We start from the raw sequence: 24,770 nt of genomic DNA, 5'->3' as shown, positions 1-24,770 counted from the left end.
AGACTTCCGTGAATGGTATCGAAACTGGTCAACAACTCCCAAACATATTTTCTATCATTATACAATATATCGATTGGCTGTTCGCCATGCAAATAGGCCTACTCCATTAAGCCCTTATCATTCCTGTTCCTCACTTTTATAAGCACTGATCTGACCTAATGATCCATCGGTTTAACAGAATTAAGCAGGGAGAATAAAGGCATATTTACCTACCTTTCTGCCCATTTTCAAGTTTTATCGTTGACTTCTTTATTCCCATAATCCACTGTGTCATCCCGTTCACACTGTAGCCTATCAATGCTTTTTGCATGAATGTTTTTTTTTTAAAGAATCTATAGGATGTTTGAACATGCTTGAAGCACTTGTCAAGAAATACGAGTAACAATCGCAACAAGCGATAATGAATTCACCTGTGTTCCGCGCAAGAATCACGTTTTTGAATTCTTCGCAGTTTAGCGTTCTTGTGTATCAGCTGCAGGAATTGTTGGGAAATCAACCGAAGGCCGTTCCCACTCATGTATAATGTAGAGAATCTAATGACGCAACCGTTTCTCCCAAAATAATGGACGAAATGTTAGTGTGCACCAGCAACCAGAGACAAAAGGGAATGATGGAGACTGAGAAAAAAAGTTCCTGAAAGGATTTTTATTGACCTGTTGATATTTACAGGTATAGCCAAATATATATATATTTAGAGTAAACAGAAATCAAAATGATATATTTTATAAAAAGTCAGATTATTTCCAAACTGGCAAAAACAACAATAAAAACTATGTAACAACAGCAATAACTTATAGCTAAGCATTTGCAATTATCTTAGTGGTTTGTGATATGTGAATAAACAGTTTCATTTTGGCTGGTTTTCACTGCAGATCTTTTTGAGGTGGAAGGCTTTTTGTAAAAACTCAGGGCTACATAATCAACATCAACATCAACCTCCTCAACCTGCACAGGAAAAATACAAACATGATAAGCCTATTGCAAAAAAAAAAAAAAAATTATAAAAAAATAATAAAAAACTATTTCAAATATAGTGCGATTATGTGCCTTTAAAGACTGGGGTAATTGCTGCTGAAAATTCAGCTTGGCCAACACTGGAATAAATTACATTAAAAAAAAACAACAACAATAAAAAAAGGTCTTTTAAAATTGTAACAATATTTCAAATTACTACAGAACTATTGTATGTGTGATCAAATAACTGCAGCCTTGGTGAGTATAATAGACTAAATAAGAGATTTTAAAAAAATCAAATAAATACTGACCCAAAACGTTTGTTGATTTACTTGAAAAATGTGTAGGAAATGGTTTAAAACAAAACTTTTGGAAAACCAGCTTTAATCTAGTTGCTAGAGCTTGATCCACTTATAATTATTTTCCTGAAATCAAATTTCAAATGTCAAGTCAAGTCACCTTTATTTATATAGCGCTTTTTACCATGCAGATTGTTTCAAAACAGCTTTACAGAGATAACAGGAAAATAGTGTTGTAATAATATTCTTAAATATAAAATTATAAATGTCATCAGTGTGGCAATGTGTACAGGCACAGAGGCCGGGTTTATGCAATGTGATATTATAAAACAATCAATCTTTTCATAAATTACAGGGCAAATAATAGATTACCTGATTCCTTTGATTTCTGGGTTGTTTTGAAGCTTATTTGGATAATAATGAAATATACATTGTTAATCACTGATTAGAATTTAAAAAATAGCAATTTAGAGATGAATATTTGTACTTTATTATTTCATTTTGCCATGAGATTATTTATATACATTTACCTTTTTTGAACTTCTTTTGAATCAGTCTCGCCAGAATTATGTTCACATTCATTGATATTGCGCTTATTGTCAACAGGGGTAAAACTACTGGATTCCAAAAGGTCAAAGTCGAAGATGCTGAAATGGTAACATAGATTTAGGAGTTCATGTACCAACAGAAAGAAATATTAATAATTATTATTAATAATGGGCTGACTGAAGGTGGTACTATGTTGCTTTAAGTAACTTGTTGCATTATGCAACTTGCAAATCGAAATAAAATATTGCTGTACCTTCAAAAGTCAACTTAATTCCATTTCCAATGTGTATCTTCCCACATGTGGCCACAGCACAGTAATAAATCCCAGCATCCGATGATCGGAGTTCAGTCTGAGGGAGACTGTAGACACAGCTCTGGGTAGAAGAGCCGTTCTCTGATCTCTTCATAAACTGATCACTCCTGTTATTATGAGTGTAAATGATTCCTGGTTGAGAATATCCTGATGAATGTCTGATCCAGTAGACGCTGTATTCTCCTGCACAGATCTCACTGATGACCGAACACTGCAGAGTCACTGAATCTCTTGGATGAAGTCTATCAAACACAGGCTCCTGGACAACAGTGGTGCTTCTTTTGTCCCTTTCTGAAAGAAATGCAACATTCTGTAAATACTTTAAAACAATACGCATTTATATGCAGTCAAATATTGTCATTAACTCACCTTTAGGTAGCAGAATCGTCCCTTCTCCAAATGTAATGATGTTCAAGAAACTCACAGCACAATAGCATGTTGCAAAATCATATTCCTCCACATCAATGATGGTCAAATTAAAAGAGCCACTTCCAATTCTGATAAAGTACCGATTTGTCTTGCTAAAGCTATTTTGATATGTAATGCATCCTGATTCATGTTCTGAATATGCCATAAGTGGTTTCTTGCCAATAGAATGTTTATACAATAACATAGAATTTATAAAGACATCTGAGTGAGAGCAGGGTAAAATCACACTGCTTCCAAGTTCAGCAAATAGCAAAGGGATTTGGCGAATAAAATCCTCTCTTGTACTTGTCCCATCTATAAAACAAACAAGCAATATCTCCACAAACAGTAAAGTGAAACAAAATGCTCAGTTAAAATACAATTTTAAGCATACTTGCAAATTTGAGGAGAAAGAGGGCAAGTTAAACCCAGAACTTCATTTTGTAGCGCCTGTACTTGTTCTTAAAGAGAAATAAACACAGATCTAGAAAAGTTTGAAAATGAAACTGTTTAAAAAATCAGATCACTTACTATCGTAACATGCTGATCCCACTAACATCTGAATACATGTAATTAGATAAAATACCTTTTAGTAATTTTGTTAGTATAGTATAAGAATAAGGAAAAATTGTTTTGCAATTATTAATTTGATAAAATTCATGAAAATTTAAAGAGATTACTTACAACCTTATAAGATGTAGATATTTTAGTCTTCTAATAATAATAATTGAGTCTCACGGAAATAAAATAGATCCACTATATTCAACATGTATTACATTCAAACACTGGATGAATTTAAGAGAACTAAAGAGTCCTGGCTATGTAGATGAAAGTGTAAATTGTGTAGTATGTCTTATTTCAGACATTTTCCTCTTTAGCAGTGTTCAAAGATCAAAGACTGACACTCTGATGTTTGACTGGTTGTTTTAAAGAAAGGGGAAGAACCAAATTTCCTTTACAGATGTGTCACACATGGCTTGACTTGATAATCCACAGAAAAACGATGAAATCACATTTAATAACCACTAGCAACAATACAGATAAACACAAAACATAGTTCACCCAAAAATGAAAATTCTGTCAGTATTTACTCACCCTCATGTTGTTCCAACCCCGTAAGACCTTCTTTCATCTTCGGAAGACGAATTAAGATATTTTGATTAAATCTGAGAGCTGGATCACTCCTCCATAGGCTTCTAAGGGATTGAAACTTGCCAGCCCCGTTAAAATAGTGATTACACTATGTCATCCTCCAAGTGATTACAGTGGGTGAACTATACCTTTAACACAAGACCATGACCAGGCGATTACTGAGGGCTAAATACACCATGGCAATGAGAGACAGGTGAGACTAATCAATTAAAGAACGAATAACTATGACAACCAAGGAAACAGGAACTAAACCACAGTAACTGAGAACAGGCAATACAAGAAAAATGTAACCCCGTCATTTCGCAAGAGATGAGGAGAACTAAATAAAAGGGCCACAACCACAGTGTGTTTCGTTGCAAAGATAACAGTTTATTGCACAATATTCACAATGGGTAATCAGAACTGGCAAAGAGAGAAAACAAACAAAATTGTAACCGTTACAACAGGGTTCCCAATCCTATCCAATAGAAATTACTCTGAAACTGTGTGCACACTCACAAGTTCACCAAACAAATTCACTCCAACCTCCACAATTGTAAAATAAATCAAACCACTACAATCTATTCCCCAAACCTTAACGGAGTAGATCATATAAAAGAAGATGGGAACCCCACTGTCAGTTATAGGTCCAAAACAAACAAAACAACAACAACAAAACAAAACACAAAAACAATATCACAAATTAAATCAATCACTTTGCCACTTCTGTACACAAGACTCAATTCAACATTAAAGTCATCTCTTCAGACACCCATTAAGACACCAATGCTTTCAATAAAGTAAACGGCAATCATGCATCATCTGTAAATAAAAAAGAATACAAATTGATGATTGCCCAATAAAATATTTACAAAGATTAAAAAACCTTAAAACCATTAAACATAACACACAAATTACAATTATAAAATTAAGCTTAAAAACAAATCCCCATATTCAATAATTCAATTTAGATCAGTACCTGTGTTCTCAAATATATCTGCTTAATTCTCTGAGGCACCAATCAACACCATTCCCATCAGAATACTAAAACAGAAGACCAATACAAACATGTTAAAACTAGACAAACTCACTCTAGTCATCATAAATCACAACCCTTACCTTCCCAATTCAGTTATATGCTGCTCATTAATCAACTTAATCTGCTATTACACAGCCTTGAAAGACACCAAACAGCTTTTCCTGCTTGACACATGGTACCACAAAGAGGAAGTCTAAACAGTTTGGTTTCCCTTTATATCATCTTAAATCATGGGATTTGTAGTCCATCTAGTTTGTAGTCCATATTCTACCCCATTACACAAAACCATGAACAAAGACATGGAGGAATCGTGGCAATGTGGATAATCACATGCAGAGATGGTGACTATAAACAATTTTTAAGTAACAACAAAAATAATTTCAATTAAAATATGTTTCTGACACATAAACATTGAATGAAAGTGAATATAGAATGAACGTATGAAAATGTGTCCACTTAATGAATGCGTATATTAAAGTTTATTAAAGGTGCACAATGTAACTTCTGGCCCTCTAGCAATTAAATAACAAAACTGGACGCATTTTGCAGAAGAACGTTCTTTTGGTTGTGTTTCTGATGAATATGGTTATTCCACTGCTCAAAAAAACTCAAGCTGTCTAGCTGAAGACTTTACTACAATTATACCGATTAAAAGACACAGTACTTCCTTGAAAATAAATTCCATTCCATTCCAATTGTTGTGCTACAACAACCATAATGAAATGACCCTTCACAATAGATAATGGTTTTTACAATGAACTCTGTTAGAGGGCTACATATGGCAATTTATCTGTTAATTTATCAATAAAATACCTTACATGATGAATAATAAAAACATAATCTCTGCGTCGCTTTTACAACATTTCAAATTCCTCAGTTCTTGCATCTCCGAAAAGCAAAGCCAATGTTGATTCTTGTTTTATTACGAGCTCTGTCTCATTCACTTTTTGCCACAAGACTCTCCTCTGTTCTGAGTTTATTAAAAAGGGTGATTCCTGGAGGTTGGAGATTTAGTGTGCTCTGCAAGAGAGCTGCACGTTTCTGGAAAAATTTAGATTCATGATTTTTTTGTTTCAAACAGAGATATGATTCTGAACAGACAACTAAACAAAACATGTAATTTACTACTAAATGGCCGTGGATTAACCCTTACTTATAGTGCGCTTTGAAACTTTGCAGACCTTTTACATTCACAAATAGCTATAAACCACATTACATAAAAGGTTGTAAGGGTGGATTTCCTGCAGGGTGTTCAGGCTGCAAGACTGCCAAATGATTAAAGAAACGTTGTCAGCAAAATGGTAGAAAACGGCTCAGTTACATATGGTAACCCTCGTTCCCTGAAGGAGGATACATACTTTGTGACTGATGAATAGAAATCTCGCTAGAGAAGGCCAAATCTACTTCGAGTGAAACTAGACAAGCCAATGCACATTGGCGTGCAATCACTTGCATCAGCTGCACGGCCTCGCAGCGCGGGTATATAACGAGCAGCATGTGCGACTGCACTTCAGTTTTTTGCTGAGAAGCCAAGCAGATGTGCCAACAAGACGTACATCTCTGTTCCCTCCTTCAGGGAACGAGGGATTAGCATATGATACCGAGACGTTCCTCTTCAGTCGGTCACTCTGGCGTAGATAGTGACCGACGAATAGGAATCCCTACCAAAGCGCCACAGCTGCTGCATCCTATCCAGCCCCTGTGCATGCCTCTACCCCTGTCTGCGACTGGCTCCCAGACGTCGTTTAGGTGGAGGCTGCTGCTGTGGCGCGGGAGCAAGGGCAGATGCAGGAGGATGCCCCCAATGACGAGCAGACTGAGGAGATGTGTTTGATGGCCTCCGTCTGCTTTTGTACAGCCGAGAACAAGTACCTACAGGCCCGGGAAGGAAGACACGGTTCTCCACGCCAAGTGGAGTTAGAGCACAGCTGCATTGCAATGGGATACACGTGTATCCATTAGCTGCCCCGTCTTCAAGGGTGGTGAGGGAGGAGGAGTCACCGGGACGGTTTCTGGCAGTGAAAGATGCCGTCCACGTCTCCGTGAGCTCCTCTGACCTCTGGGAAGAAAGGCACTGGGGTGGGTTGCTGAGAATCAGCGCACGCCACCCCGAGATACCAGTCAGCCAGGCTTGAGGGTTCGGGACACGGTGGATGGTTCCACTGGAGCCCGATCCTTTTGGCGGCCCGGGAAAGCATGGCCATCATGACTGGGTCTGTTTTAGGCACCGCAGGCACACCCGAAGGAGGCAGCAGCTCTGAGCCGTTGTCCGCGGAGATGTCTGACACACCCTCCAATGCAGCGATTGACATCTGGTCGTCACGGGGAGCATCAAGGGAAACGGCTGGTACACACCTCGAGGATGGTCCAGCACGTTCCGTTGATAACTGAACTGGCTGCGGAGCGTGAGAGGGATGAGGGTTCCTAGGGGTTGGTTCCTCGAAGGAAGCGTGCTCACCGTGATCCTCAGGTCTCCCACGTCACTGCCCGAAGCAACCCTCTGGGGTCTCCACCGCAGCTCCGAGATGGTCATCCTCCCACAATGGGTACATGACTCATCCACGAACGCTGCCTCAGCGTGTTCGAGGCCCAGACACACGAGGCAGCGATCGTGACCATCCCGTGACCGAGGTAACGACCACATCCAGAAACACACAGATAGAAAGTCATCTTGAAAAAGATGCAATCTATTTGTGTCAACTCTTTTAGAGACTGCTCTCAAAAGTGCTGAAGCACGCAGGAGAACGGTCATCGCGAACACAGACAGGAATGTGCACCTGTCTGTGCGCTGTCTCTCTCTCGCTGGTCTTACCCGCCGTAAAAACGTCCGTTGAGTGCCTCACTGCGCACCTTACCAGCTGTAATGACAGCTTTTTTTGTTTTGATCAAACAACCAGAAAACTTAAAAAGGGAGAGAGAAAGAGAAGACCACTCGTGCTGCTGTGCCGTCCCAGATTTCACAGGGTTTGTAGAAGGCATCGAAGTGTTTGGCTCTGAAGCAAAAAGCTGAAGTGCAATCGCACCTTCTGCTCGTTATATACCCGCGCCGCGAGGCCGTGCAGCTGATGCAAATGATTGCACGCTAATGTGCATTGGCTTGTTTAGTTTCACTCAAAGTAGATTGGCCTCTCTAGCGAGATTCCTATTTGTCGGTTACAGCGTACGCCAGAGTGACCGACTGAAGAGGATCTGTACATTTCTTGTCTATTATTACCACCCATTGCTACTTATACCAACAAATGAAATAAGCACAGTTACAAAAGCTTAATATGTGGGAGAGTGTTGCTATATAGAGTGACATTATTGTATTGCAAGGTATCACTTCAAAGTCAATACCAAATCAAAACTAGTTAGCTCATTATTTGTAATTGAAAATGTTTAATGACAAAATATGGTTACACTTAAAATAGTTACAAAATAGATGTATGAGATGATAATAACTTATACCATTAATTGTACCCAGCATAAGCGAGAGAGTGTGAGAGAGAGAGAGAGAGAGAGAGAGAGAGAGAGAGAGAGAGAGAGAGAGACCCAGAGAATAAGAAGAGAGCCAGCGCATTAAAAAAGCCAGAGCAACAGTCACAATCTTCTTTTATCCTTTCCCTGACCATGTGACTAAAACCCAAATGTGAGACATTAGTAGACAACAGTAAAGCAAATGTCTTTGTTCAATTCAAATATCTTGGATTATTTTCAATCCTACAGGTCTGTAGACTTGGAATTAAGCCTTTTCCCCGTTATTATTTGATTCACGGGATTCACCAGTTATCTTGCCAAGAAAAATTGTCTATTCATATATGTCAGAAGAGAAACTCTGAGAAGATGTTATATTCATGCCAGGTCTATGCGTTTCCGTGTTTCTCTGCTTTAGTAAGGATTGAGCTTAAATACACAACTGAGCGACTTTCAACTTCCTTGTAAGGTACAAAAACATATTGCTTGCCGGTATGCTTAAAATGAAATGTATACCTAATGCACATGGTACGATCCACCTTCCACATTAAGAAACTATTTCTCAGTGTATACAGTACATTATTGGTATACAAATGGTACATTTGCATCAGTTGAAACATTCCTTTTCTTGCAAAAAACATACAACTGTACACATTTGAATTATATTCATCATTGGATCATCTCTGCTAAGTGAACATTACATACCTCTAAGCAGAATACATAATCCTCCCAGCTACCCTCCTTGTGTCTAAAGTATGTTCCTTAAACACATGTGTCCATGCAATCTATAGTCTAACTCATGCATTTTAAACTTCATATGATAATACAACTGATTGTGAATACTAAATAAAGAATAATAATACAGATACACAATATTAAATAATGAAATTATATTTAAAGATGAAATTTTAGTCTGCAAGGTCATATCCAAAAAAGCATATTAAGGACACTTAAAATGAATTCATAAACAATCAATACAAATGTCATCAAATACTCAAAGAATATAAGTGAAAGATGACCATAGAGAGACAGACAGCACTGTGTGAGTGTGCTGGATACAGAACTGTTTTTTTTCTTTCAGTTAAATAATCCTACTGATTCTTATGTTTTTATTAAATTGTCAGACAAAAACAAAAAGATCTTCAACTCCAGGAAATAAACCATCACATTTAACGGAATTAATAATCCTATGGTCCTATAAGTCCTATACCTTATTCAGACACACAAAACTTAAACAACAAAAACAGTTTAAAAAAAATCATTATAAAGTAATACATCCTAGCATGGTATTAGCAAAAATCAACATATTACAGAACTTAACCAGTGACATAACATTTATATAAATATGAATTTGTAAGCGAATTACAAACATTATAATCATTAGAAACATCTTATTCACAAAAATGATCATCAACATCCACAATATGCATGGTATCCATCCTTTCATCCATCCTTGTCAACTAGTGCATTTTGAGTTGGGTGTAAATGACCCGTGTCTCCTCTTGGCTTAATCAGTATCCACAAACTATAGAGGGAAAATTCAAATAAAACATTAAACATAGATTTGTTTTCTGCTACATAACTTTGTATAATCTACTGCACATGTTGCCACTACACGTTTTATGTTAATTCGCAATATTAATTGTTGAAAAATATAATACTATTGAACTTGATTTCTAAATGTAATCCCAACCTAAACTCAAATCCAAGCTTATTTGGGCGCTCTGTTTACCTTATTTACAACAGAGGCAGCTTTATTCTAATTTAATTTTAATTAAAAAAATGTATCTTAATTTTGTGAAAAAAAGGAGGGAAATAATTACCTGGTTCCATTGATTCCTGGGGTGATTCAAGGTTTCTTAGAAAAATATGAATCAAATAAAAATAAATTGAAAACATTGCATGCTGAAGCTAAAGAGCTGGAGTTGATATAGACTAAGAGGCACACTCATACCTTTAATGCAGGTCTTTTGAATCACTATAAGCAGAATTATAATCACAATCAGGGCCATGATTATCAGTGTTGCCAGGACCAAAATAATTGGATTCCATACCAACTGTAAATCTGAAATGGTTACATGTGAGATTACATGCTACAATAAAAAAAAAAAAAAAAAGACCAAAGACAGAGCGGTACTAAATTTCAAGTCTGTAGTAAATCAAATATTGCTGTACCTTCAATAGTCAACCCATTTCCAATGTGTATCTTCCCACATGTGGCCACAGCACAGTAATAAATCCCAGCATCCGATGATCTGAGTTCAGTCTGAGGGAGACTGTAGACACAGCTCTGGGTAGAAGAGCCATTCTCTGATCTCTTCATACACTGATCACTCCTGTTATAATGAGTGTAAATGATTCCTGGTTGAGAATATCCTGATGAATGTCTGAACCAGTAGACGCTGTATTCTCCTGCACAGATCTCAATGATGACCGAACACTGCAGAGTCACTGAATCTCCTGGATGAAGTCTGTCAAACACAGGCTCCTGGAGAACAGTGGTGCTTCTTCTTCTGTCCCTTTCTGAAAGAAATACAACATTCTGTAAATACATTAAAACAATACGCATTTATGTGCAGTCAAATATTGTCATTAACTCACCTTTAGGTAGCAGAATCGTCCCTTCTCCAAATGTAATAATGTTCAAGAAACTCACAGCACAATAGTATGTTGCAAAATCATATTCCTCCACATCAATAATGCTCAAATTAAAAGAGCCACTTCCAATTCTGATAAAGTATCGATTTGTCTTGTTAAAGCCATTTTGATATGTAACGCTTCCTGATCCATGTTCTGAATATGCCATAGGAAGTGGTTTCTTGCCAATAGAATGTTTATACCACGAAATAGAATTTATAAAGTCATCTGAGTGAGAGCAGGGTAAAATCACACTGCTTCCAAGTTCAGCAAATAGCAAAGGGATTTGGTGAATGAAATCCTCTCTTTAAATGTTCAATTAAAATACAATTTAAATATACTTGCAAATTTGAGGAGAAAGAGGGTAAGCAAAACCCAGAACTTCATTTTTATAGCGCCTGTACTTGTTCTAAAAGAGAAATAAACACGTCAACAGAAGTCTGGAACATGCAAATACAAATGTGCAAATATGTTTAAATAGAAAAACAACAACTACTTTTAGATCACTAACAATTGAAACACTGACCCTACTAGCATCCAAATATTAGTACTTTAATAAGATAAAATAGCTCAGAAATGTTGGTAATAAAAATACAATACAGTATGATGTCAAAAGAATAATATACGCAATTATTAACTTGATAAAGTTCTTGAAAGTTTAAAGGGTTTACTTACAACCTTAAAAGAAAGATGTCAGAATGAATATTATAATCACTGCAACAGTGATTGCAGTTCATAGAAAAAGTAAAGTAAGTAAATTCAGCTCAGATTATATTGTATATAATTCAAATATTGTACTTATAAGAGAACTGAAGGGTCCTGGTTATATGGTGTTCAGTGTCCATTTGATGGCAAGTCTTCAGACTGCTTCCTCTTTTATGCACAGCAGTGTTCAAAGAACAAACACTGACACTCTGATGTTTGACCGCAGGCTATTTTAAGAGACGGGGCAGAAACAGTTTCCTTTAATAGAGTCTCACATACAGTAAATATGTACCTGTGCAATGACATTGATAAATGACACAAGAAACACAGTCTTAAATAATGTTACACAAGCTGCCAATTAAACCCATTTAGAGTGTTCTACTATTTCTAAAGGCCCAATAATCTCAAAATAGTCAAGTATTGGCTAATTAAAAGGCCTAGCTGATAAATTGGTTTATTGCTATGTGCAAGCTAGAGTTCTGATATGCTGATCTGCATGTACAAAGATACACTCAAACTCCTCTAATTCTATTATGTTGGTCCAGCATATCTCTAAAATGCTATGGGACTCTTTGCTCAAGGGCACCCAGTTTTGCAGTTAGATTGTTTTGAACCCCAGCTCCCAGTACAGTATCTAACTCAGATGCTTTCAGGTGTATAAATGAAGAACACACTTCTCAATTATTGATGTAGTATGTTATTAAGCATATCTCTAAATTAAATTCCCTTTTGTCAGTCTATAACTTGGCCAGTTACATTATGCATATCTGAAGGCTGTTTCTGTATAAGAGCACTACATGTTCTCAAGGCTTGGCTCAAGCTCTAAGGTGTAAAGTGAACCTGAGGACTCTAGGCTGAACAGGTCTCTCAATGCAATTGACACCATCTTTTCGACGAGAAGCTTGGGTTCGGGGAACCTGACTGCCCTGCCGGAACGTTCGCAGCTGGCTACACAATGGACGCATGGGAGAAGTGGAGGGTCAGGTGTCTGCCGGCTCTTTCCGTGGAGAACGTTGAAGATATCTACCTATTCGGAACGATGATAACAGGTCTTCTGCTGATTGGATTAGGCATTGCCCTGGTTTATCGAGGAATTAAGCAGACGGTGACAGCTGTCCAAAGCCTCATAAGGCTGCCCGTCATGATTGAAGCGGCGGGCAGAGCTGTCTGCACTCAGACTGGGTCTATGAACCAAAATACGGATAACATCATGGAGAAGCTCACAGCTTTGCAAAGGCAAATGGATCATTTCAGAGACCAAAATGGACCAGGAGAATAGTCTGTGTAAATTGAATGCGGCTACCCGCCCGAAGACCAAACAATCCCAATCTTATCTGTTTCGGCACCCCCCAACCAGCACTGGCCTTGGCCAAGGCCACTGTTGGAACAACAACTCCCCCCGGAAGAGCACTGCAGTGCCCGCTCTTGCGTTCTTTTCCCGACTCCACAGACACCTGGTGATTGTTGACTCTGTCTGGGACCTGACGGACCTCAAGGTTGTCTCCATGACAACTTGCTGTGTATCGCTATGACAATCCTGTGGACTGAGGCACCTAGATTATGGTGCCGGCTAAGCGACTCTCCAGGCCTACACACACATGAACTCTTACTTATATACAAAGATATGCATCCGCCCCACACCCCATCCCTCGCTTTTGCCGCTTCGTAACATTTCGTAGTCAAAGGTGACTGTCTAGTTCCAAAGTGTAAGACCTCTTTGGGTCAGTCTGCTTTCTCTGTAAAGGGGCCAAAACTGCTTTGCCTTCTAATTTAAAACTAGAGACAGATGGCAATGCTTTTAACAGAGGATTGAAACAATGGCTAAAAACTAAACAACAGTGCTCACATGTATAGCCTACTACTAATACTCTCTGATTCTGATACTTGCTGTTTTTTGTTTTTTTGTTTTTTTGTTTTTTTCCCTTGTTGTTGTATTTTCTTTTTAAAAGCCCCCCGTGCACTTGTGTTGAAAATTAGCAGGTATGCTATAATCACTAAAAACAAATGCATGTGGTTCGTCCAATGTAATTGTATGTCCATGTCAAATAAAGAGACTTTCATTCATTCATTCATTCATACCTCCAGTCTGACAGGCGGGTCTGTGACCAGCGCCTGAAATGGCTGCAGGACCGGATGGCTGCTTGCCTGTGCTGGGCTACCCCTATCCCCCACTCCCCACCCCTGTTGCAAGTCTTGTTCATGTCGTAGAGTGTACTGATTATGTGCTAATGTTGCTGAGGGTTTTTTTTTTCCTGTTCCCACACTGTAGTCCTTACAGGAGCATTATCTGGAGGTTGCCTTTTTTTCTCCTCACCTCTCCTCATGTCATGCTGTATTTTTCTCAATTCCCTGTCTTCCTGTCCTGTCTACCCCGTTGTCATATTGTATGTTTATGGACAGGTTGATGGCCAATTGCTATCTATGTAAATATACAAATGGCAAATAAAACTTTGACTAAAACTTTGACTTTGACTTATGAGGAATGGTTGCCAGGGGGGGCAAGACTCTCCTGTAGAGCTGAGCCTGAATTGTCATAATTATACATCTTTACCTATGTGGTTACATCTATGACCACGATTCAAAGAACCCTTAAGTAGAATAAGTTGTGACAAAAATGTACAATGGAAACTTACACTCACCACAAGTGGATTGGGTAAACATGTACTGTACATAATATATTTTTTCTTTTATACTCCTGGTAAAAAAAAAAAAAAATAAATTCCAAATCCAAATTTTTATACAAATCTTAATACAGTTTTATTATGTCAGTGCTAAAGTTAAATATTGTCCGCTGATGTTCACCTCAGCGGCTCTCAGTCTGTACTGAGCAGCTTCTTCCTGTCAGTCACTCTACAGGAAATGATGTAGTACACTGTGGCCTCTTTAAAGCTCTGTTTAAGATCACATCTTCTCCTTATATGGACAAATGATGTGATTTGTGGTAATACTTGCCTAAAGGCCGCAGTCTTTTATACCTTTATTATGCTTTTATCAATTTTGATGTTGTGTCTGGGGTGCATTTGCTTGTAGATGTTTGTGGTAAACATGTGGCTGAAACAACCTCTTGATTTCAGAACAAAAGTTCAATTAGTTAGCAAAGATATCTGATGTGGTGCAATGGCTGTATCTTTAAACCCTTTTGTATTGAAGTATCCCAATATTATTTCTGTGGTTCCAATGCTCTGTGTAAATCTAATTTCATAATAGCAATTTTGAAAATTACCTTTATGGAATTAACTTAATCTGTTTGTTGTATCACAAAAGAGACATGCATTTTTTCAGAAATGTGACTATCAATTTTCTTTATAGTCATTTTCTCTTTGTTTAAATATGTCAACTTCCCAAGTATTTTAAATAGTATGCTAAAATCGAACTGAGCACGCTCAGCAGCCTGTCAGCCGTGGTGAGAACAACATGCATTGTGTTCAAAAACACTTTCCAACCACAGGACAGGCTACTCTGCTTTTGCTCCCTCCCACACACTGACGCTGCCCAACCATTACACCCAAGACCCATTTTCATTCAAGAGAGACCATATTCACTGCTCTTTCAGTCACATAAGTGTTGTTCATTTTCTTTACACACTTCAAACAAGCACTAAACAGGAAGTTGCAGCTCAAAGGCTTAAAGTGACCTTTTGGCTCTAAGACAAAGTTTATTCAGCATTAATTGCTTTTACTGTAAGTGATGATGAATGTAAAGTACGACTGTCAATCAATCGCATATCAGTATTTACCACAGAAATATTAAAGGAATGTGGCAGACGATGACAGGACTGAATAGACATTAGGAAAAAATCTACCAATAGATTTTCAAATGGATGTTATGTTTACCATTTCAATATTAATTTAGCATTACAGTTGGAGAAAACTGTTTGTATTTGGTTTGTTTTTTTGTCTTCAGTGCAAATTCTATTAAATATGTCCATCAGCTTGACTACTTTATTTATTTAGATACATGTGTATGTATTTTTAAATGTATGAGTGTGTGTGTGTGTGTGTGTGTGTGTGTGTGTGTGTGTGTGTGTGTGTGTGTGTGTGTGTGTGTGTGTGTGTGTGTGTGTGTGTGTGTGTGTGTGTGTGTGTGTGTGTGTGTGTGTGTGTGTGTGTGTGTGTGTGTGTGTAGAATCATGTAAAGATGCTAGTCTTTAGTATAGGGAAGTGTATATAAAGGCAAACCTCACTATCAACGAGGGACATAAAACTTGTCTGATGATTTACAGTACATGGCACAAACCTGAGATCATCAATGAAATCTGTATGATGTAAGTTTGTTTTGTCTGTTTATTTGATTTTCATTTATTAATTTTTTATGTTCGCTTTTGTGAACCAGCTTTTAGCATGAATTTGTGTACGTCAAGCCAGTAACACTAATGAAGCTATTAAAATTACTCTGAGGTTTAGTAACAATTTCCTGAAATGTATTGTCTTGGGTTTAATAGCATTTCTGCTGTTGCTATTATTATTATAAACATACATTTGAAAATGTTCTCTCTCTGTTTCTCAAGCTATAGATTTCCATTTCAACCCATCTGCAGCCAATTCTTCAAAATGCTTCATTTTTTCATCCTAATGCTTAATATTCCTCAGTGTAAGTAACTATGTATTTTTGTTAAACTTAGATGAAATTCATACTTGTTTTTAATGTGCTTAATGAATATTCTTAAAAGAAAATCCACAGCAAACAATACTACACTGTAAAAAGAAATCCAAATTTTACAGAAAATAACTGTGATTTTTTGACGATCATTTTCTTTCATTTTAAATTATACTCAAAACACTGTAAAATTACAAATAATATCTGTAAAATAAAAATTCAGCTGTTATTTTAGGTATTGTGACATTAATGACAAATTACAGCAATTCACATTTTTTATACAGAAAATTGATTGTATTTTTCATACAGTATTTTTTCTGTTTTCTTAAATTACATAAAAATGTATGTAAAATTACAAATATAATCTGTAATTTAACAGAAACAAAACAGTTAAATGATAGAATGGTCAAATGACTGTCAGCTCCCCAAAAAACTGTAAAACATCCTAAATTAAATAAACTGAAAAACACTGTTATTTTACAGGTATTTCCTGAATAATCACGATCATATACCTTCATTGTAAAAAAAAAATCGTAAAAAAATGGTCAAATGACTGGCAGCTACGGCTGCCAAACAAAAAACATAAAATTAAAGTAAAATATGCTAATTTAAATAAACCGAAAAAACACTGTTATTTTACAGGTATTTCCTGCATTATTATGATCAAATACCTTCATTGTAAAAAAATCTTAAAAAAAGGGTCAAATGACTGGCAGCCACAGCAAATTTAAATAAAGTGTAAAAAAACATTAAAATAAATTTTATGTCACCATGATTGGGATCAGTGTCTGCTTTAGTTGGGGTCATGACCCTTGAGATTTAACTTATGCTTTTCTCTGGCTGCTTTAACTGTGTATTTGATACACGTTTGTCATTTATTCCAAGATGGCGCCGCGGATGGCTGCCTCGGTGTGGAGCTCTCCAGCTATTGTGTTGTTTTTGTTCGTTTGTTCTGCGTTTAGTCATTCTTTTCCTATCAGTTTCACCAAAGACGAACTATTGGACATTAGGAAACACACACCAGAAACCTTTTCTACAGTTTTTGATTATTCGGACGTTTTGCTGGACATTCTCGTCGGAGGGGCAGCGTTGTTGTTCAAACGCGCGTTCAGACGCAAACGCGGGAAGCGAGCCGGCGCGCTGGTTAAACTCCGCGAGCGCGGCCTTCGCACTGCACTCCCCAGCATTCATCTCGCGAATCTCCGATCCCTTCCTAACAAAACGGATGAACTTCTTCTCCTCACCCACACTAACAAGGATTTTTTAAACTCTGCTGCTTTGTGCTTCACTGAAACCTGGCTGAGTGAAGCCATACCGGACAACGCAATACATCTGCCGGGCTTCCAGCTGTTCCGAGCGGATCGCATCGCGGAGCTAACGGGGAAAACGAGAGGTGGTGGATTGTGTTTCTACATTAACGAAAGTTGGTGTTCAGATGTAACAACACTGAAGAAGATGTGCTCTCCTAATTTAGAGGCACATTTCATAAACTGTAAACCCTTCTACTCGCCTCGGGAATTTTCCTCTTTCATTCTCGTGAATGTTTACATCCCTCCAGACGCGTGCGCGAGCGCGGCGCTACAACAGCTGGCTGAACAAATATCTGAAACGGAACAAAGGTACCCAGACTCTCTTTTAATCATTCTTGGGGATTTTAACAAAGCAAATCTTTCCCGTGAACTACCAAAATACAGACAGCACGTTACATGTCCCACCAGAGACAGTAATATACTGGACCACTGTTACACCACAATAAGAAATGCATATCACTCGGTCCCACGGGCAGCTTTGGGGCTCTCTGATCACTGTTTGGTTCATCTCATACCGACCTACAGGCAGAAACTGAAATCAGCTAAACCTGGAATAAGGACTGTGAAAAGATGGACTAATGAAGCAGAGCAGAATCTACAGGCCTGCTTTGATTGCACTGATTGGACTGTTTTTGAAGCTGCTACCAATGATCTGGATGAGCTCACAGATACTGTAACATCATATATAAGTTTCTGTGAGGATACATGCATTCCTACCAGGACTTTCTTATCATTCTCTAATGATAAACCATGGTTTACTGGGAAACTCAAACACCTTCGTCATGCCAAAGAGGATGCTTACAGAAGTGGGGATAAAATCTTGTATAACCAGGCCAGAAACAGATTGACAAAGGAGATCACAGTTGCTAAAAGGAACTACTCTGATAAACTGAAAAAACAGTTTTCATCCAACGACCCATCATCAGTCTGGAATGGCCTGAGGAACATTACCAACTACAAGTCACCATCCCCCCGATCTGTGGACAATCAACACCTGGCTGACGATTTAAATTCATTTTACTGCCGGTTTGAAAAGCCCTCATTCACACCACACACCCGGTCTGATCTGCACTTCACACATTCAGCATCACCTCCTGTTCTCCAATTATCACTCCCCCCTCCTGCCATCCAACCTGAGCTTAAGGTCTGTGTGGAGGACGTGAGCCGAGTCTTCAAAAAACAGAAGACTAGGAAAGCCTCAGGCCCAGACGGCATCTCATCTGCTTGTTTAAAAGCCTGCGCTGACCAACTGGCCCCGGTCTTCACGCAGATCTTCAACAGATCATTGGAGCAGTGTGAAGTTCCCTGCTGCTTCAAACGCTCCACTATCATTCCTGTCCCCAAAAAACCCAAAATCACTGGACTTAATGACTACAGACCTGTCGCTCTCACGTCTGTGGTCATGAAGTCGTTTGAAAGACTGGTGCTGGCCCACCTGAAGGACATCACTGGACCCCTGCTGGATCCCTTTCAGTTTGCTTACAGAGCAAACAGGTCTGTGGATGATGCAGTCAACATGGGACTGCATTATATCCTGCAACATCTCGACAGACCAGGGACTTATGCAAGGATCCTCTTTGTGGACTTCAGTTCGGCCTTCAATACCATCATGCCTGGTCTTCTCACAGCCAAACTGACCCAGCTCTCCATACCATCCTCGATCTGTCAGTGGATCACCAGCTTCCTGACGGACCGGCAGCAGCGAGTGAGACTGGGGAAACATACATCCAAGACACTCACAATCAGCACTGGTGCTCCCCAAGGGTGCGTTCTCTCCCCACTGCTCTTCTCCCTGTACACTAATGACTGCACTTCTAAAGACCCCACTGTCAAGCTCCTGAAATTTGCAGACGACACCACTGTCATCGGTCTCATCCGAAACGGTGACGAGTCTGCTTACAGACTGGAGGTTGAACAGCTGGCTGTCTGGTGCAGTTATAACAACCTTGAGCTGAACACGCTCAAAACAGTGGAGATGATCGTGGACTTCAGGAGGAACAGCTCAGCACTCCTCCCACTCACCATCATGAACAGCACTGTGGAAGCAGTGGAGTCATTCAGGTTCCTGGGCACTATCATCTCTCAGGACCTGAAGTGGGACAATCACATTGACTCCACTGTGAAAAAGGCCCAGCAGAGACTGTACTTCCTTCGCCAGCTGAGGAAGTTCAACCTGCCACAGGATCTGCTGATTCAGTTCTACTCAGCCGTCACTGAGTCTGTCTTGTGCGCTTCCATCACTGTCTGGTTTGGTTCAGCTACCAAATCAGACATCAGGAGACTACAACGGACAGTCCGGACTGCGGAGAGGATTATTGGTGCCCCCCTGCCAAACCTCCAGGACCTGTACTCTTCCAGAGTGAGGAAGAGAGCAGGTAAAATCATCACAGACTCCACTCACCCTGGACACCACCTGTTTGAACTGTTACCGTCAAGACGGCGACTCAGATCACTGGCCACAAGAACATCTCGGCACAGGAACAGTTTCTTCCCACAGGCCATTTCCCTCCTGAACAGTTAACACTCCTCCCAAGGCATATGCCTGTAAGTGCAATACTCCCACTGTTTAGTGCAATATCCCACAACTCAGGTGATACTTATATGTAGATTTATTTATTTATAATATTCAAAACACTGTAAATAGGTTCATAATCTGTAAATCTGAAAATGTCTACTCTGACTAAACCCAACTGTGATAGTTTTATTCTCATATATTTATATTTTTATTTTTTATTCTTATAATTTGTAGTATTATGTTTCATGTTGTATTTGTATATGTCCACTGGAAGCCTCAGTACCAAAACAAATTCCTTGTGTGTGCAAGCACACTTGGCAATAAAGCTCTTTCTGATTCTGATTCTGATTCTGATTCTGATTCTGATTCTGATAAACGCTGGAGAAAATATCAGATGATTATGATCATTAATCAATGTTATAGTCATCATATGATGATCTGATTCACTGATATGACAGTCAAATCTCTGTATATGATACCTTATATTACAGAGTATGTAGGTGGAATTTAGCTTTATACAAAGTCTTTAATTAATGTCATAATTTTTCACATGACCCTTGAATATTGTGGTATCAGTATTATAACAACCTGCATTTAATATAAATATATATATATATATATATATATATATATATATATATATATATATATATATATATACTACACAAAAAAAGTTTTGTCGTTATTTTAGTTGTATAGAGACATCAAGAATCAACATATGAATCTCAACAATGGTGACAACCAAAAAAGTTTTTTTTTCATTGTCACCATTGTTGTGATTCATACGCTGATTCTTGATGTCTGAGTGAGTCTATATGATGCTGTCAAATATTTTCTGTATAATGACTTCATAAAATCTGAGTATCACAGCACTGGAGGATGTTTTATAGAAGCTTTGTCATGCAAAATGAATAACTAATATTTAATGACATAATCAGATATTATACTTCAGATGGTATCAATGGAGCCGGACTCTACATGATGACTATTCTCACTACAAAGTGACCAACATTATCTGATCTGAGTTTCTCTTAGACTCTTACCATAACAAATATACATCAGAGACACACAGTTAATGCAGCCAGAGAAACATTAAAGTCCAACACTAAAAGTTCAAGAGCCCAACTAAAGCAAATACTGATCTCCATCATGGTGACATCAAACTTTATTCTTTTCAATAAAGCTTCAACTTCTAAACCTCTGTTAATTCTCAATAATAATGTTAGTATGAAAGAAATAAAGTCTGGATTGTAATAAGTGAAGATGCTGCGATCCTGAGAGATCTGGTAGTGTTTAATGTTCTGTTGGGGTTTAAAGTGTTTCTGTATGTGTGTTTCGTGTGTCACCATTGTGTTGAAGCGTAGAGCCGGAGCTTTAGTCCAGGATGAGCAAATAAACACTGTTGAAATGCTGCATGTTTCTTTATTTAAGTGCAGTAACTGTGTAGTTGCTGATGTAGTGACGTATGTAGTCAAAGCAAATCATGCATGTAATTAACTGCATGTTTTTCAGTAAATAAATCAGAAAATAAATGTGAAATAACTGTTTTAACTGTGTGTTTCTGTTAAAAAAAAAACTAATGAAGATTTCTGTAAAAGTATTTTGCACTTATTTAAATTAGGATATTTTACATTAATTTTATGGTTTTTGTATGGCAGTTGTTGCTGACAGTCATTTGACTGTTTTTTTATGGGATTTTTTTACAATGAAGGTGTTTGATCGTAATAATTCAGGAAATAGTTGTAAAATAACAGTGTTTTTCTGTAAAAAAAATTAAGGAACATTTCTGTAAAAGCTGCAGCTGCCAGTCATTGACCGTTTTTTTACGTGTTTTTTTTTTTACAGTGTAAGTATCTTTTCACCCTTTCCTTCTCTTACTGATATTCAGGCAGCTCAGATAACACAGACGTCGTGGCTCAGAATCATCTAAAGATTGTTCAAGCTGGAGACAGTGTTAACTTCGCCTGTATTTTTCCAAACAATTTAAGATCCAGCGTGGTTTGGGTCAGACAAAGAGTCGGAGAGAAACCCCTTCTGATCGCTTCATCATATCAAGCTTTACCTTTCAAATATGAAAATGAATTTGACAAACATAAACGTTTTTTTGTAGCAAAAGACGAGAGCAGTTTTAATCTGAGCATCACAAATACAGAAGAATCAGACACTGGAACATACTATTGTGTTACATATGCATTTACATTCATATTTGGGGAAGGAACTGATCTCATTGTTAAAGGTAAGATGAACAATCACAAACTGTTACATGCTGTACATTGTGTTTAATTTAAAAAAAAAAACTACACTTGTACACTTGTTTCTTCTCAGATGGACAGCTGAGCATGGACTCAGAGCATCAGAGACCTGAGACAGATCCAGATCATCCAGAAGAGTCTGCAGAAGGTCTGGAGTGTGTCGTCGTCACTCAGAGCTGTGCAGGAGAACACAACGTCTACTGGTTCAGACATGAATCTGGAGAATCTCCTCCAGGAATCATTTACACTCAGGAGCGCAGGAACGCTGTGTGTGAGAGGAGATCTGATGGGAACTCAACCACACACAAATGTGTCTACATCCTGCCCCAAGAAGAACCTCAGTCATTATGATGCTGGGATTTATTAAAGCGCTGTGGCCACATGTGGAGAGATACTGTTTGGAGAAGGAAGAACTTAAAAATAATATCATGTGATGGCTAGTTGATATGTTTTAATTTCATGTTTCATTTCTTTTTTATTATTATTATTACTGCAGAAAAATGCTTTCAGACACATTGGACAACAGCCACTTTGATTATAATAATTTTATCTGTGATCATGATTATTATTATGGCTGCAAGGTTGTACAAGCACCAGCAAAAAGGTATGCATTATTTAATGTCTTAAAACAGGTTTAAATGTCAGTGCAGTTTTAATATGTACAATGTTTCATTGTTCCTTCAAGATAGGACGCACTACACTCAGCACGGGCAGTTGATGGTACGCAATCGAAATGCTTTTTTTCTTTGGATTATGGAATATAAATATCTTGACAATGAGTTTAATCACTGCTACAAATTTATAGATTACACTAAACTGTATGTTTTTAGGCAATATATTTGACTGAATGATTCATACTTACTGTTCTATGCCAGGCTGACGACGCAGATGCTTTGAATTATACAGCTTTGAGCTTTCAACAAAATCCCTCCACCTCTAGAAGACCCAGGGAAAGAAACTCACAAGATAATTCAATATATACACATGTAAGACACCAATGAGTGTTTTACTTACACAGTATTCAGAGGTTTCTATTTAGAAGCTATAAAAGTTGTAATATTCCCATGTTAGATACCAAGACCAAAACCTAAAATGATGAGTGCTTGGTTAAACTATCAAATAAGTTAACCTTATTTGTCCTGTATATATGAATTTATCATTTGAATGTGCATCAAATAATGTACTTGATAAATTACTAAAGAAATGAGTGAGTGAGACTGGTTGACTTTCTGTTGAATTATTTCGGTCACACTTTACATTAAGTGTCTTTACTGTGCACTTAGATCAAGTAATCAGTTCAATGCACTTATTGAATTCATATTGTATGGCAAAACACTTTTGCTGCTGTTAAGCTGGATACGGGTAAGGTTAGGCACAGGTTTGGTGGTTTATGGGTCGGTTTAAGGGTGAGTTGAGGTGTAAGGGAAGGTCAACATTATATATGTAATTACAGAAATTAGTTACAGCTGTAATTACATGCAGGTATTTTATATAAATACAATGAAAAAACATGTATGTACACAATAAGTGCATTGTATCAAATTATAAATATTTTGTATTTTGTATTTATTAGTTAAAGACACTTAATATGAAGTGGGAACTTTATATCTCCACTGAATTAGAGCACATCACAGCTACAAAATGCGCTGACATTGTGTTAAATCCCTGTCCGTGGTTCTGAAATAACATTCTTGAGTCATATTGCTTTTGTAAAGAAGGTAGCAAGGACATTTTCCTTGTGCAATATAATTTTAAATTTAGTAACAGATTGTATTGATAGTTTATCTTGACAGGTCCATGTAGATCATGAGTCAAAACAAGCTCTTTTTTACTTTACACAATGTATATATCGGAAGTATAGTAACTGTGTGTTTTATTATTGTCTTTTACCATAAACAATTATATACTATAATTACTATATATTGTAACAGTCTTTTTACCTGCAAACAAACAACGATGAGAACAGAGATTATTGTCTATGTGCAGGTAATGGTTAATATGCATTTAACAGTAAATATTAAGGCAATTTATGTCTTTGTTCTGATTGTTCTGAATTGGAATCTTTCATATTAGAACTATTATAATTGTGATAATGTTGCTGTATTTAAGTACTACAATATGTGTCCCATTTGCCTGAATTATTAATATACTTTTTAATAGGTAGCAGCAAATCTCAGATGGTTCATGATGGTACTTGTTACAAGCATTCAAGCACTTATAAGCCTTTGAAAGTGAAATATGTATATGCAATAATACAGGAAGACAGATATGGTATGATTGACGTGCACACGAGCTCCTTCTGGTGGAGAAATGTAGCAAAAGCTTCCCTGAAGCCATTCAAATAGGCCGTAAGACTTGCTGTGCGATCAGCAGAACGATGACCAGGCCGATGGATTCTGACTCTTAATGTTTTTGTCCCTTATATCCTAAAAAAAGAAATTCTCCCTTTCACATTGAGGGACCTCAGTATGCACTGTAATGAAAGGATGAAATAAACATACTTTTAGACTTACTGAGGTAAACTGCATTAAAAATAACAACAACAAACACAATACTACTAGTGCTTCACTCAAACATATCACAATGATATAAAATGTCTGTTTGCGTTC

The 24,770-nt window shown here is 37.7% G+C and overlaps 2 protein-coding genes, 2 long non-coding RNA genes and 1 pseudogene across 5 annotated transcripts in view; 2 read left to right on the top strand and 3 right to left on the bottom strand.

The window, feature by feature from the left end:
- LOC143737118 (uncharacterized) overlaps positions 1–24,770 on the bottom strand; it is a 131,030-nt gene that overhangs the window by 433 nt on the left and 105,827 nt on the right. The window lies entirely within an intron of this gene.
- On the bottom strand, positions 814–3,082 carry LOC143737842 (uncharacterized). The gene is made up of 6 exons (XM_077229702.1): positions 3,055–3,082; positions 2,485–2,838; positions 2,056–2,406; positions 1,784–1,900; positions 1,626–1,657; positions 814–936 (listed from the first exon to the last, which is right to left on the bottom strand). Exons 1-6 carry the CDS (start codon positions 3,080–3,082, stop codon positions 817–819), a joined length of 1,002 nt encoding a protein of 333 aa, XP_077085817.1. The 3' UTR covers positions 814–816.
- LOC143736995 (uncharacterized) lies at positions 8,055–11,192 on the bottom strand. Its single transcript, XM_077227864.1, has 5 exons — positions 10,748–11,192; positions 10,322–10,669; positions 10,101–10,211; positions 9,970–10,004; positions 8,055–9,671 (listed from the first exon to the last, which is right to left on the bottom strand). The coding sequence occupies exons 1-5, from the start codon at positions 10,950–10,952 to the stop codon at positions 9,654–9,656; spliced, it is 717 nt and encodes a 238-aa protein (XP_077083979.1). The 5' UTR covers positions 10,953–11,192; the 3' UTR covers positions 8,055–9,653.
- On the top strand, positions 15,675–22,528 carry LOC143737841 (uncharacterized; annotated as a pseudogene). Its single transcript, XR_013203742.1, has 4 exons — positions 15,675–15,752; positions 15,996–16,078; positions 21,798–22,145; positions 22,235–22,528. The product of XR_013203742.1 is annotated as an uncharacterized LOC143737841 (transcript).
- On the top strand, positions 22,725–23,144 carry LOC143737116 (uncharacterized). Its single transcript, XR_013203618.1, has 3 exons — positions 22,725–22,765; positions 22,847–22,881; positions 23,037–23,144. It is a non-coding gene; the product is annotated as an uncharacterized LOC143737116 (long non-coding RNA).

Source organism: Siphateles boraxobius, unplaced genomic scaffold, assembly GCF_051911475.1.
Source record: "Siphateles boraxobius isolate OS27281-9 unplaced genomic scaffold, OSU_SipBor_1 130, whole genome shotgun sequence".
Classification (NCBI taxonomy): Eukaryota; Metazoa; Chordata; class Actinopteri; order Cypriniformes; family Leuciscidae; genus Siphateles; species Siphateles boraxobius.
Note: the sequence above shows the minus strand (reverse complement) of the source record. Positions and strands in the feature narration are given on the sequence as shown.

Coding starts and splice junctions, on each gene's coding strand:
- LOC143737842 (XM_077229702.1), bottom strand. CDS start 3,082: ATGTTAGTGGGATCAGCATGTTACGATA. Junction 2,839..3,054: donor GGGATCAGCATGTTACGATA/GTAAGTGATCTG, acceptor TTTGTTTTATAG/ATGGGACAAGTACAAGAGAG. Junction 1,658..1,783: donor TCAAAAGAAGTTCAAAAAAG/GTAAATGTATAT, acceptor TATCCAAATAAG/CTTCAAAACAACCCAGAAAT.
- LOC143736995 (XM_077227864.1), bottom strand. CDS start 10,952: ATGGCATATTCAGAACATGGATCAGGAAGCGTTACATATCAAAATGGC. Junction 10,212..10,321: donor AAATGGGTTGACTATTGAAG/GTACAGCAATAT, acceptor TAACCATTTCAG/ATTTACAGTTGGTATGGAAT. Junction 10,005..10,100: donor TCAAAAGACCTGCATTAAAG/GTATGAGTGTGC, acceptor TATTTTTCTAAG/AAACCTTGAATCACCCCAGG.